Consider the following 15,787-nt stretch of genomic DNA (forward strand, 5'->3'; position numbering starts at 1 on the left):
GACATATCATATACACAAACGGTGAAGTTATGCAATGAATGAAAAACTTTGTGTATACCTCCAGCAATGTTAACTATGTTGAAGCACTTATTTTAACTGATATTATACATATGTATTATACTCTTATATAAGATGTATGTAGATAGTATAAGAAATGTGCAGAATACGACAATTTAATGGTGGAGGTATTCACATATTGATAGATGTCTTGTAATGCACTGTTGAGGAACCTGCGACCCAAGTTTTTCATCTCCGGCCTTGTCAGGTATTGAACAATCAATAAATAAAGAACACAGAATTATTAAATATAAAACACAGAATTTGTGTGATTATACTAAATGATTTACAAATAAACACCACTGCATATTTACAACTGTTACACATGCTGATGTAACGCAAATGTTCCAACCTGGGATCAATAAAGTATATCTTATCTTAAGATGATCGATGGCTATACTGCCATATTTGCAAAATGTGCCTCTGAACCTTGACAAGTGCATGTTTCAGGCTTATCAATTAATGTAATGTGATGTAATGTTATCAATTAACAACAGGGGTCACAAACATAAGACCAGCTGTTAAATAAAGCTCTTCTGACCTTAGCTGGCATGTGGGTATATATTAATGCTACCCATTACGGGCACAAGCAATTTTCACCCATTTATTAATTATATGTTTTACATTTGAGTGTTTCCTATCCCCTAAACCTCCAGGGATGTACACAGTTTAATACTGGCCACTTCTTATTATGGGAAATACGAAAACGTCTTTTAAAACTACAACTTCCAGTAGAGACGTGCCATAGAACATGTTGCGAAACACAATAGCCAGCATGTGTAGTTCTGGGGACGGGGTGGGGGAGGGGGGGACGGGATGGACCCGTTCAAATCCAGTTTTGGACAGTCTGCCGTGGTTCCATCCCATTTCAAGTGCTGTTCGACGCTCGACACACTCTCCAATCACAGAGCTTGAGGACTATCACGGGGTTTGTCAAGCGAAGCGGAGAGAATACTTACTTCCGGGTGTAATATTCTGTAAAGCAAATGAGCTGCTCCGACCCTCGGTCCTGACGGACTCCAACTTGTGTTTATTAATCAAACAAATAAATAAACACAAGGATAATTATGTGTTATTGTTGAGTAAATGGAGAATTGCACAGGGGAAAATAACGTATCTATGCCACAATTTTAGATGCGGATTTTGTTAATACAAAATATAAATATATGCTAATACGTTTGCGCTGTGGACCAACACTATACATTGACGGAAGGGGGTAGCAATAAAGATAACACCATTAAACTGTTACACAACATAACAGAAATAATATCGATAGCAGCATCCCTAGCAACCACCTTGGTAACAATGAAAACGTTGTATCGACACAATTTCCTGAAGTAATCTTCGTAATAACTAGCAAACTAAAGATCATGTGCATCAACTGCACACACAATCTGAAATAACAACTCATATTTCTCGCATCAAATGACATCAAAACGCATTTTAATGGCCAAACTAACTGTAAAATAGGCATTTTACACCGAGAATAAAACGAAGTTCGGCCATGTTTTTTTTTTCTGCAGGGAGAAATTTGAAGATCACGTGACATAGACGCCAGCCATTGGAATGAATGGTGAAAAAAACGTAGGGATCTTACAATTTCAGAGGCGTTTTTGTAGAAATACTACGTCCTACGTTGTGGATCAACGTAGTTATTACACGTTTTTTTGTGAGACTGGGTTGGGTAATCACACATCCTGTCATGTTCACAGCTACAGTTGGGATACCTTTGTTATCATGTTATCATGTTACCCCCCCCAGGTGGTGGTCCTCCAGACGTTTGCCCGGCGCTGGCTGGCCCTGCAGGAGGTGCAGCGTCTGAGGAGGGACCGGGACCGGAGGCTGGTCTGGCTGGAGCTGCAGGAGAGGAAGAGGAGGGAGGAGAAGGAGGAGCAGCTGAAGGACCGGAGGAGGCGTTGGGTCAACCCGCAGAGGAGGGAGGACTTCAACCTGCTCTACCACGCTCTGGAGAGTAGGAGCAGATTGAATCATTCAACACGCTTTACCATCTGTAGTGGCGTGGTAGCATGTTCAAAGGCCACTTCGAATGTTGACTCGCGCAAACTTTAAGAAATCCAAATACCTAACGCAGCAGCGTCCACACACGGCGGCGTGCGTTGAAGCTTGCCGGTGGGCGTGTCTGAAGCGCGACCAACAACCAATCACATGAATCTCCCGTCCCGGACACACAAGCACGCAGTTTGATTGGCTATAGCTTGTACTGGCCTATGATTTGATTGGCTGACGCCCTTATTCCACGTAGCTTAGCATTTTTTACTCTTGTTGTTATTTCTCTTCTTGCTTGTAAAGCGCTTTGAGCAGCAGGAAAAGCGCTTTATATAATTCACATGTAATATTATTATTAAATAAAATAAACAAGCAAATCCAATGTGTGCGGTCAAAAACCTTTCCCGACTTCCCCTCTAGACTTCCTGCTGTGCTCAATATATTCTGCTTGCTATAAAATATAACAAAACATAAAGCTGGAGCAGTCCTTAAGCAAAACAAAATGTTACAAAAACGGTATAGTTATAATTCATAGTTATTCAGTTGATTTGAGTTAAAAGAATATGCAATTTGCTCACCTAAACATAGATAATCCTCTTGCTATGACTCCATCACACATTAAGTGCACAACTTCTCCTACATACAATAAACTTCAGATATAAATATAAAGTAGATAGTAATGAGTTAGACAGCAAGTAAAAGGCAGAATAAGTAATAATATTAATAATAAAGCTTTATTTGTGCAGCAAGTGTATATAATACATACGTGATTACTAGAAGGTGAAAAAGGGAAGTATTACGGTACACTACACACCACACACACACACACACACACACACACACACACACATACACACTACACACACCTCACACACACACACACACACACACACACACACACACCTCACCCCTCACACACACACCTCACACACACACCTCACACACACACACTGCAGGACCTGCTGACACTCAAACACACTGTCAAGGTACACACACCTCACACTTCACACACACCTCACACACCTCACACACACACACACCTCACACCTCACACACACCACCACGGGACGGGTGGTGCAGTGGTCTGTGCATCCGATCATCAGATCAAGGGGGAGTGCTGGGGAACTCCAGTTCGTAACCCGCTCCTGCCGCCACTGCGTCAGGCCGTTGTGTCCTTGGGCAAGACACTTCACCCGGATTTGCTCCTGTGGGTAATGTCCACAGTACATGTATGATACCAATGTGTACTTGTAAAAGCGCCTCGATGACCTCGAGGCGTGAAGATGGACGGTGTGGCGCAGTGCGCTGTGCAATGATCGTGAAACCCGCCGCCGGTGTGTCCTTGGGCACTTCACCTGAACTTGCTCCTGTGGGTATTGTCCACAGTATCTGACCATTGCATATATGTGTAATGTGTGTATATGTAAAGCGCTTTGAGTCATTGAAAAAGCGCTATAATAAATGTAAGGAATTATTACACACACACACACACTGCAGGACCTGCTGACACTCAAACACAATGTCATGGTACACCCTCACACAAACACTCACACACACACCTCACACACTCTCTGCAGGACCTGCTGACACTCAAACACGCTGTCAAGGTACACACACACGCACACACACATTAGTACAATATAATAATCAAACAAAATGAATAAATACTAAACAATTATAAACAAATCAAAATAAGACCTTAAGAAGAGAGAGAGGTGGAGACCAGCCGCTTCCCCAATCTTAAATGTCAAATTGAACGAGCTAAGGCAGAATGTAAAATTAAACAATGAACAGTAGAGTAAAGACAAAGAATGTTTATATTTAAGTGTGTGTGTGTGTGTGTGTGTGTGTGTGTGTGTGTGTGTGTGTGTGTGTGTGTGTGTGTGTGTGTGTGTGTGTGTGTGTGTGTGTGTGTGTGTGTGTGTGTCTCAGAGTGGCGCAGTGAGGAGGAGCAGCAGATCAAACTCGTCTCTGAGAGGAGCGGAGAGGAAGGCGGCGCTCTGCTTTCTGCTGGAGACGGAGACGCAGCTCATCGCCGCCATCGGACACCATCGCATCGCCGTCCAGAACAACAACTACGACAAGGTGGTCAGGAACCTGCTGGACAAGGTCAGAGGTCACCGCCCATCACCTGCTTACAGATCATACATGTTAGATAAAGTCAAAGTCAACTTCCTTGTCAATCTTTCAGTTTGTGTGTACAGACGGAGAGATCGAAATACCGTTTCCCACAATCCCGAATACAAAAACAAATATATACACAAAATCAAAAGACACATTTATACATATGCACACATTAAGACAAATAAAAGCACAACAATCAATTATTTATACAAAATAACATATACAGTTTAAACCCATCTCATCTCAATATTAATAATAATAATAATGGGTTCCATTTATAAAGCACTTCATATTTGATTTCAAATCCCGAAGTGCTACAAGTAGTGAGCATGAACAGTATAAATAAACATTACACAACACGGTAGAATTAATAAAAAGCAATACAAAAATAATAAATAAATAAAAGGGTGATAAAAAGGTCTAGGCAAAGGCTCTTTTGAAGAGATGGGTTTTGAGGCCTTTTTTAAAAGCCTCCACGGTCTGTGGTGCTCTCATGTGGTCGGGGAGAGCATTCCACAGACTGGGAGCAGCCGAGCAGAAGGCCCGGTCTCCCATAGTACGGAGCTTAGTCCTGGGGGGTTTGAGGAAGTTGGAGTTGCTGGAGCGGGTGGTCCGCAAGGAGGTATGGGGGGTGAGGAGTTCCTTGAGATAGGGAGGGGCAGTTCCATGGACACACTGGTGGGTGAGGACAGAGACCTTGAATTCGATCCTCAGTTCCACGGGTAGCCAGTGTAGTGCTTTAAGGATGGGGGTGATGTGTTCATATTTGCGCACCCTCATCAGGATCCTAGCAGCGCTGTTCTGAATGTATTGGAGCTTCTGGATGCTTTTGTTAGGGATCTCGATGAGGAGTGCATTGCAGTAGTCCAGCCTGGAGGAGACAAAGGCGTGGACCAGATCTTCGGCGTCAGACAGAGTGAGTGTGGGGCGGAGTTTGGCGATGTTCCTGAGGTGATAAAAGGAGTTCTTGCACAGCTGTTAATGTGGGCCTCAAAGGTTGGTGACTATTGAGGAGAGTGTAATGTCCTGGCCGGAGAAGGTGATGGTGGTGATGGTGGATGACCAAACCTGGTGTGGGGTGCCAACTATAATGGCTTCGGTCTTGGAGCTGTTGAGTTTCAGGAAGTTTTGCTTCATCCACGCCTGTATCTCCTCCAGGCAGGCAGTGAGTGTGGGTGAAGGCAGGGCTGCAGAGGAGGTAGGGTTGATCCTGAGGTACAGTTGGGTGTCATCAGCGTAGCAATGGAATGATACTCCATGTCGGCTGATGATAGAGCCAAGGGGGAGCATGTAGAGTGTGAAGAGGGTGGGGCCGAGAACTGATCCTTGAGGGACACCACAGGTGACGTTGTGGGTACCCGACTCTGCCTCGCCCAAGGAGACGTACTCTGTTCTCCCGGTGAGGTATGATCTGAACCAATCAAGGGGAGAGTCAGAGAGTCCGATGGTGGAGTGCAGACGATGGAGGAGGATGCCGTGATCGACGGTGTCGAAAGCTGCAGTGAGATCGAGGAGGATGAGGAGAGAGGGAGAGCCAGCATCAGCCGTCATCAGCAGGTCGTTGGTGACCCTGACCAGGGCAGTTTCTGTGCTGTGGCCTGAGCAGAAACCAGACTGGAACTTCTCAAATAGGTTGTTGGAGTTTAGGTGGTCCTGGAGCTGAGCAGCAACTCGTTTTTCCAGCACCTTTGATAGAAAAGGAAGGTTGGAAATGGGTCTGTAGTTGGCCAGGACTCCCGGGTCAAGGGTGGGTTTTTTGAGACGAGGTTTGATGACAACGGTTTTTAGGGCAGAGGGGACATGGCTAGCCTGGAGTGAGAGGTTTACGATCTTAGTGATCATGGGGCTCATGGTACAGATGTACGATTTTACAAGAGCTGACGGAAGGGGGTCCAGGACACAGGTGGAGGGCTTCATCCTCCTAACGATGCCCTCAACCTCTCGCTGAGAGATGTCCGTGAAACAGCGAAGAGGCTGGGTTGTCCCAGGCTGTGGGTCAGCAGTTGTAACTGGAGGTGCAGAGGGGCTAGAGAGGAGGGAGCAGATGGTATCAACTTTGTTAGTGAAGAAGGCGGCAAAGTTGCTACACTGCTTCTCAGTGGAGTCGGAGTGTAGAGGACTTTGGGGTTTGAGGAGGTGGTTTATGGTGGAGAAGAGTTGCTTGGAGTTTCCAGTACTGTTGTTGATGAGGGAGGAGTAGTACTGGGATCGTGCATCTCTGAGGGACTGTGCGTAGGCCTTCTGGTGTTCACGATAGGCTAACCGGTGAACAGTGAGTCCTGAGGCCTTGAGCCGCCGCTCAAGGACACGCCCAGCTGTCTTCATTCTCCGCAGTTCGCCGGTGTACCAAGGGGCTGAGCGCGAGAAGGTGACCATCCTGGTTTTGAGGGGGGGCGTGCAGATCAAGGAGACTGTTAAGGGACTGGTTGTAATATGCAACTGACTCATTTACTGATGAGAAGTTGGCGGAAGAAAGATGCTGGAGGTCCAGGGTCATGGTGTCCGGGTTGATGTTCCTCAGGTTCCTGAAGCGGATTTGGCGTTTGGGCTCGCTGAGTGGGGATTGGAAAGAGAGCTCCATAGAGATGGTCTTGTGGTCAGACACCCCCAAGTCATACACTAGCAGATTGCTGATGGGGGCGGAGTTTGTGATGACCAGGTCGAGCGTGTGGCTCGACCTGGTCTTCACAAACTGAATATTGTCAGTATTGCTACACCCTCAGTGGGATCACTGTCAGCTTTACTAACAGGGCTGTGTTTCAGTCGGCGGCTCCTCATCAGTGGAGAGCAGCGGACGGCCGTCTGATCGAGATGGACAGTGAACACACCGTCAGAGCCGCGGAGCTGAGAGACCTTTACAACAACATCAACCTGAGCTCTGAGAGCCAGGAGCAGAGACTGGAGCACCTGCTGACCCTCAGACACACCATCAAGGTACACGCACACACACACACACACACACACACACACACACACACACACACACACACACACACACACACACACACACACACACACACACACACACACACACACTGGAGCACCTGCTGACCCTCAGACACACCATCAAGGTACACGCACACACACACACACACACACACACACACGCACACACACACACACACCGCAGGACCTGCTGACACTCAGACACACCATCAAGGTACACACACACACACACACACACACGCACACACACACACACACCGCAGGACCTGCTGACACTCAGACACACCGTCAAGGTACACATACACACACACACACACACACACACACACACACACACACACACACACACACACACACACACACCGCAGGACCTGCTGACATTCAGACACACCGTCAAGGCACACACACACACCGCAGGACCTGCTGACACTCAGACACACCGTCAATGTACACACACACACACACACACATATACACTTCACACAGACACCTCACACACACCGAGGACCTGCTGACACTCAAACACACCGTCAAGGTACACACACACACCTCACACACACCGAGGACCTGCTGACACTCAAACACACCGTCAAGGTACACACACACACACCTCACACACACACACACACACACACACCTCACAGAGTGTTAAAGTGCACCCGATCACTGAAGTTGAGCATACAGTAGCAAATACTTAAGTCTGTGCTTGCTACACATTTGATGCCATTCAGAATAGGTCTTGTTCTCTCTGGTACTGCTGGTAGCCTGAAGGCTTTTCTCCTTCTCCTACAGGAGCACGAGTGCCAGCTGACCCGGGACATCGTGGATTTGATTGACAGGGAGGCGGACCTGATGACTCGGCAGGTTAAAGTAGCGAGTCTGCAGGGTCTGAGGAAGAGGATCTCCACTCTGTTCCTGCAGTTCATCAAAACTCCAGCGTTTAACCCCGAGGTGGCCAAACACCTGAAGGTGAGTCCTCTAACGGCTGAAACTTTAGAAACGCTCTTCACATATAACTGTGATGGAAACTTCTGGAGCAATGGAGACGAGACTCTGAGAGACTCGGAGAGACTCAGAGAGACTCAGAGAGACTCGGAGAGACTCGGAGAGACTCGGAGAGACTCGGAGAGACTCGGAGAGAGCAGGAACTTTGATGGTAAACACCGACGCTTTATTTGGAGCTTCGGCTGGATAATTCACAAGACATGAGCTGAGCCACGAGGTGACTCAGCGGCTGCCAAACCACTTCTGAAGATCTCTACCCCAGACCCATGTGTTTAGCCAGTTCTGAGAGAAGAATCAACATGCTGCATAACAAGATAAACCATAACACCTCTATCAGCTGACGCCAACAGGCAGGAACAGGGAGACGAAACACAGAGAGCAGCCAGAGGTCACAGGCCTGTGCTCAGTGAGGGCGGTACAGACTGATAAACTGGGTCAAAGTTATACACACGTGCACGCACACACACACGTGCACGCACACACGTGCACGCACACACACACGCTTTTTATTTATACAGTATGTTTTGTGTCATGCTGTTGTGCCGCATGTATTTTTGTTCTGTTATAACTCCTTGTGCTGAATGCTTTGGTAATACTGTGACATGTCTAATATGTGTAATGTGTCATTGTAAAGCACTCAAACAAAAAATGATGAATGTAATAAATTATTATTATTATTAATACTATGTTTAAAATGTGGTCATGCCAATAAAGCCCCTTTGTATTGTGTTGTTACGGGCATAGGAACATATGTCCCCAACCATAACCGTTTCCATATATTGTCAAATCTGTCCCAGGTTCCCCAGGACCCGTCTCAGCTGAAGAACGACATGTTCCAGTGCCGCGGCTGCCAGCGCTACCTCCAGTCCTCTGACTTCAGCCCGACGGCCGGGGCGCGTCTGAGCGGACGCTGCCGGGACTGCACCGGCCTCGACAACATCGCCCGATCCCGAGACGACTTCTCCTGCTACCGGAACATCCTGAGGAGGCTGAGGAGCGACGAGATGCGGCTCAACCAGGACGCCAAGATCCCCTTCCTGCTGCAGGTACCAATCACCACAACACGCCCACAAGCAGGGTCAGACCGGGGCTCTCTCACCCGGGTCACGAATCAAAGCAAATCAAACTTTATTTGTACAGCCCAATATCACAAACATGTTTGTCTCAGAGGGCTTTACAGATTCAAAAACAAACATTGTAACAGTAGAACAGATACAGGAAGTCATTCACAACACCTCAGCTCCGCTGGCTGAACACTTGATCGTTTGTTTCACTTCTCCCTTTCTATAATCATGAACTATTGGCACATACTGTACTTCCATGTTGTAGCCTACTTACGCTACCTCACAGGATATATTTTACTTTGAATTACAAGCTGCTGTGCACAACTTGTTAATGTAGCAGATGATTTGTATATGTTTCTGTCCCTTTAGTAGATTGATATATTAGAGAGTATTCTAATATCTTCTGTATATTTGATAGTGTGTACTCTTCTGATTATAGATATATATGTATATATTGTTTTTAGCTGTAAGGTTTATTGTTATTGTCTGAATGCTGTTCCGCACGGCAGCAGAGAGCTCTCCACGTCTTTCAGTCATTTGACTTTTCTCACTTACCTTTACGCTTTTGAGTATAAATGTAGTTTCTGAGCAGTGTGTGTGTGTGTGTGTGTGTGTGTGTGTGTGTGTGTGTGTGCTCAGGTGGAGGACGTGCGGTACCTGGTGGAGGTGCTGTGGGCGTCGCGCTCCGCCCTCCACAGCAGCAGTGACCTCTACAGCCTGGTGTTTGTGCGCTGGGAGAAGAGGAGGGTCTGGAGCCCCTGGAACTGCATCCTGCTGTCCAAAGAGGAGACGTCCGCGCACCTGGAGGTGGACGACGTGCACAAGGTGTGTCCATTCAACATGTATACATCGTCTCCACCTCATGTCTAATCTCAGATGTGTGCACTCTCACCTTGTAGTGACACATGTTCTCGTTCTGATCATTCCTCTGGCATTGGGATGGGATCAGAAGCCTCTTTTGGAACCCAATGAAATACAGAATTGTCATCCTGAAGACACACACAATTATAAAGTAGCTCTTTCCCATGGTTGGAACTTTACCAACTCTTTAAGGTTTCTTCTGGTTATAATCAACAATTTCATTAACTTTCAAAGCCGTATGACAAAAGAAAGCATTAGAGCCAATTTAAATAAAAGGGTGGATCTTTAAACACCAACATGTATTTATTATTACTTTATTTTGCAGGGACAGTGCACATCAAAAGAGACTTCCTTAAATGCGCTAACCAAGAGGCTATTTGATCTGGAAATAGTTCTAAAAACAATAAAACAAAACATGCATACAGTAATACATAGCACGAAGGTTAACGCTGTAGAGAAAGACAGAGGACTAGACAAAGCACAGAGGAATTTTAACCAGACCTAAGTGACATGTTCCCGTCTTAAAGAAGCCATTTAGACATCCTTTATTTATTCTTCTACTATTATATATGTGTGTGTGTGTGTGTTTGTGTGTGTGTGTGTGTGTGTGTGTGTGTGTGTGTGGGTGTGTGTGTGTGTGTGTGTGTGTGTGTGTGGTGTGTGTGGTGTGTGTGTGTGGGTGTGTGTGTGTGTGTGTGTGTGTGTGTGTGTGTGTGTGTGTGTGTGTGTGTGTGTGTGTGTGTGTGTGTGTGTGTGTGTGTGTGTGTGTGTGTTGTGTGTGTGTGTGTGTGTGTGTGTGTGTGGTGTGTGTGTGTGTGTGTGTGTGTGTGGTGTTGTGTGTGTGTGTGTAGGCGTACGAGGTGACGTTCCTCCGCAGGGTCGATCACAAACACATGTTGGCTCGCCGGCACTTCACCAGCGTCCCCGTCATGGCGGAGCACCTGGAACCGACCGCCACGCTCGGCAACCAGCTCGTCTCCAAGCCCGTCACCATGGCGACAGGCAAGCCCACCGCCCACACCCCAGCGGGTTCAGCTCATTAAGAAACCCCCCCAATGTGCCCCTCCCTCGCTCTGATCAGCTGTCACTTTACAAAATAAAGTTCATGATGGTCTTAATCCTGGTTTTCACTCATGTACATTTATTAACCAGTTAGAATAGAATAGAATAGAATATATCTTTATTGTCATCACACATCAGTGCAACGAAATGCAGTTGGCATCTCTCAATGCAATACATAACATAAATAAGAACACATCCATAAAAACAGTGATAAAGCAGAGATAGTAGCAATAATAATCAGGGTCATCATATGCACTTTACCAGAATGTTAAAATATATAAAGCTACAATGTTTAAATATAAATAGTTACTAAAAAAAAAATATCAGTTGATACTTAATAAATATACAAATAAATAACATGGTATTTTAGGCTGCAGTCTTTGATGGGAGGTAGTGTGTTTGTATGTGTGCATGTTATAGTGAGTTTAGTGGCTGGACAGGGATGGAAGTGATGGAGGCCACAGCTCTGGGAAAGAAGCCGTTCTTCAGTCTGTTGGTGCGTGATTTTATTGACCTGAACTGTCTGCCGGACGGCAGCGGTTCGAACAGTGAGTGGCCGGGCTGAGTGATGTCTCTGATGTCACTGCTGGCTTTCTTCTGCAGTCGACTTTTGTAGATGTTGTCAAGGTTGGGCAGCTCAGTCCCAACGATGCGCTGAGCAGCCTTCACCACCCGTTGCAGGTCCTTCCACTCTGTGGCTGTGCAGCTGGTGTACCTCACAGTTATGCAGCGGGACAGGGTGCTTTCAATAGTCGACCGATAGAAGTTTACCTGCAGTTTTTGTGGAAGCCTGGCCTGTCTCAGTTTCCTCAGGAAAAACAGTGCCTTTTTCACCAGGTTTGAGGTGTTTGAGGTCCATGTCAATTTATTGGAGATGTTGACTCCAAGGAACCGTAGGTCTTCCATGCTCTCCACTGCTTCTCCATGGATGTGGAGGGGGAGATGGACTTCCTTTTTTGTCCTCCTGAAATCAACAATGAGCTCCTTAGTTTTGGAGGTGTTAAGGACAAGGTTGTGTTCCTTACACCAGTCAGTCAGATGTTCCACCTCGAGCCTGTAGGCTGTCTCCTTATTGTCTGTAATAAGACCGACTACTGTGGAGTCGTCTGCAAATGTTACTATGGAGTTGGAGGTGTGGATGGGGGTGCAGTCGCTGGTAAAGAGTGTGAAGAGCATGGGACTAAGCACACAACCTTGTGGGGTTCCTGTGTTTAGTATAAGGGGAGATGATAGGTGCTTACCGACTCTGACTTGCTGTGGTCTGTCAGTCAGGAAGTCCATGACCCACGAGCAAAGTGAAGAGCCAAAGCCAGCCTGTAATTCAGGGTTAGGGTTAGCTTTTATTTAGAACTGAGATGTTGGGAGCTTTACATACTGGATACCCAGGGCTCGGCTTCCGGAAAGAACAGTAAAATAACCCTAAAATAAATGGTAGACTGTCTTTTGGGGTGTTTTCAAACCTTCCACTACAGTGCAAGCATTTCCACAATTTCAGCCGGACTGTTTTAGCAAACAACAATTTATTTGCCAAGTTAAAGGAGGGCTAGGTAAGAATGGAGAAACCAGCTCGAGTGCGCTAGCATTTGAAAATACACAACCGGAACAAATCTGCCCCTTCCTTCAGACTTCCTCACAGAGCCCCTCCTCCAACACACACGAACGCGCACATGACCAATGAGGGCACGAGATAAGTTTGTGCACAGATGGAAGGCTGACAGGCAGGTAGGCCGTCCAGCTACAGCTTCCACTGATGAAATTTTTTATGGATTTGTTGTCAAAGCATTTCAGATATTCATTGCTATCGGGATGTTAAGAGCATTCCATGGAATATAACAAAAAGTGTTTGTGAAGTGAATTACCTACCCCACCTTTAAATTGGTGGAGTTCCCATTTATGTGCAGCTTTGTGTTCAGTAAAGCTCTGATGGATGGAAAGCACACAACTGTTCAGGTGAGGTGCTGGGTCGCAGCCGCAGGCAAGTAAAATACAAAGAAAGGAAATCAGTGCATAGCTTGAACTCTGAACATCCTCTGACGTGGACACTTTAGAGGAGAAGCATTTACGGCAAGGTTCCTCCCAGATATACATTTGGATAAAACATAAATAATGCACAAACGAAGCTCTACTTTACTCACTTCAGTTATCAGGTTGGTGTCATTATAGCTGCAGCAGAAGCAGTAAATCAAAAACCTGGATCCATGAAAACATGTGAATTATTACAGATGTAGGCGATTGTTTTTGTTGTTGTATGTGTTGCCTTTATTGCTCTGTAACTCCTATGTTAAGGACTCCAATTAAGATTAGTGCGTGGTGTAAACAACCAGAGAAACACTGACCTCTAGTGGCTATTGTATAAACTGTAATCCCCTGCTATAAATTTACCATGTTGTGATCATAGTGAACAATGTGCTTGTTTGAATTGCCTGTCATGCTTTTAGGAGGTAGAAAGCCCTCTTTACAAATCTATACATGTGTATGGTTTGTTTTGTACAATCCTGAAAGACTTAAAGGGGACCTATCATGCAAAATGCACTTTGTGATGTCTTTTCTCCATCACCATGTGTCCCCGGTGTGTCGGGGAACTCACGCAGCGTCAGGAAATAAAACCCTCTCTCTTTTCCTCCGTACCCAAATCTCTAAAAACGGGGAACAACGGAGCTGATCCAGATTTGCGTCCGATATGACGTAATATCTGAAATGTGGACCCACGGCCCAATCAGAAACGTTGCTATCAGAAACAATGCCCGACTGTTTTGGACGTAATATGGTCGGTGTTACATTAGCATCGCTAACACTCAGAGCTAACCTGTACTGGAGAGCATGTGTGTGAAGAAGCAGGAAGTAAAAAGGAACTCACCTTGTGGTATAACCGGCAAGAGAGAAAGCCTTTGAGCTCCAAACTGTTTCAGAGAGAATCCTTGATAATCCATGATATGGCGTTTCATCACGGCAGCATTTAGTTTAGACAGTAGCTGCCGGGTCCCGCATGAGCTCAGACCCCTCCTCTTTAAAGCTTTATACCCAAACAGCACTTTAGAAACAGGAAGTGAAATAGAGGGATATGAGGCATGGCTAGAATGATCTGTTTGGTATTTTGAGCAAAACACTTAATAGACATGTTTTTTTAATATATTTGTATATATCTGAGACCTCTGCTATTGCCTACAAATAGCATGATAGGTGACCTTTAATTTGGAAAGTCTGCCAGAGCGTATTTGTAACATTGAAACAACACATTAGTTGAGACACTTGTTATCTACACATACATACAGATTACTTTAGTTAAACTACTTTATATTTTTACTGTGAGGTGTACATCTTTAAATGTGTTTTCTGTTGCAGCTCGAACACATGTCGCTTCCCTTTCAGCTCAAAGATCGTCTATTCGAGAGGAGGTATCACTCTGCAGGGGAAAACACGTCTCCCTACAACCTGCTGTCACACAAAATGCAGTGGAGTAAAAATAACCATATCTGTTTCAGGATAAGGTTAATTGCCAAGAAAGTTTACATTCACAGGAATCTGCTTCACTGTATACGTGTTGCAAACACTGTCATATTAAAACACTATCACTAAATAGGAAAGTAAGAATTACTAGGTAAAATATGTGCAGTATATCAGAAGTGAAATTGTAAGGGGTGTGGTATTCATTTGGTGTCTGATAAAATTAAAATACTTCTGTCTCTCGTTTGCTTCCATATATCAATGTGGCGATTGTGACGACGTTATTAGATACACATTTGACTGTAGTCTCCTTTAGTGTCTCCGCTACAGTACATTGTATGCCCATGATAAATGGCCTTAGCTACACCTTGAGCTAACTTATCCATTAGCTAGTAGCCAGGGGCGGACTGGGACAAAAAATCAGCCTGGGACTCGCAACCGGCCCACTTCGGTACCGCTAGTAAATTGTCAACGGGGGGGGGGGGTGCTTGTGACACCTCGGTGCCGCAAGTAAATACCGCTAGTAGGGGGGGCTGGTGACTTAGCTGTAAACTCGAGGCACTAGCTTCTTAGTCATTTGTTTATCTCTCCACTCACCTTCAAACAATCCAAGAAAAGCCGGCATCACATGAGACAGTAAAGTGGGAGGTGCTGCTACCTGTCTGTCTGAAGGGACAGTAAGGTGGGAGGTGCTGCTACCTGTCTGTCTGAAGGGACAGTGAGGTGGGAGGTGCTGCTACCTGTCTGTCTGAAGGGACTGTAAGGTGGGAGGTGCTGCTACCTGTCTGTCTGAAGGGACAGTAAAGTGGGAGGTGCTGCTACCTGTCTGTCTGAAGGGACAGTAAAGTGGGAGGTGCTGCTACCTGTCTGTCTGAAGGGACAGTAAAGTGGGAGGTGCTGCTACCTGTCTGTCTGAAGGGACAGTAAAGTGGGAGGTGCTGCTACCTGTCTGTCTGGTGACTGTAAGGTGGGAGGTGCTGCTACCTGTTTGTCTGAAGGGACAGTAAGGTGGGAGGTGCTGCTACCTGTCTGTCTGGTGACTGTAAGGTGGGAGGTGCTGCTACCTGTCTGTCTGAAGGGACAGTAAGGTGAGAGGCGCTGCTACCTGTCTGTCTGAAGGGACAGTAAGGTGGGAGGTGCTGCTACCTGTCTGTCTGAGGGACAGTAAGGTGGGAGGTGCTGCTACCTGTCTGTCTGAAGGGACAGTAAGGTGGGAG

At 46.0% G+C, this 15,787-nt stretch overlaps 1 protein-coding gene across 1 annotated transcript in view; it reads left to right on the forward strand.

Moving 5' to 3' along the window:
- The window catches only part of iqub (IQ motif and ubiquitin domain containing), a 35,688-nt gene extending 24,257 nt beyond the window's left edge, over positions 1-11,431 (forward strand). The window contains 8 exon segments of the mRNA XM_034228925.1: positions 1,819-2,029; positions 3,997-4,025; positions 4,027-4,173; positions 6,952-7,122; positions 7,927-8,103; positions 8,937-9,185; positions 9,843-10,028; positions 10,916-11,431. Of these exon segments, the coding sequence (XP_034084816.1) occupies positions 1,819-2,029; positions 3,997-4,025; positions 4,027-4,173; positions 6,952-7,122; positions 7,927-8,103; positions 8,937-9,185; positions 9,843-10,028; positions 10,916-11,107 (1,362 nt within the window). The 3' untranslated portion in view covers positions 11,108-11,431.
- The last annotated feature ends 4,356 nt before the right edge of the window (positions 11,432-15,787 follow it).

This window comes from Gymnodraco acuticeps, unplaced genomic scaffold, assembly GCF_902827175.1.
Source record: "Gymnodraco acuticeps unplaced genomic scaffold, fGymAcu1.1, whole genome shotgun sequence".
Lineage (NCBI taxonomy): Eukaryota > Metazoa > Chordata > Actinopteri > Perciformes > Bathydraconidae > Gymnodraco > Gymnodraco acuticeps.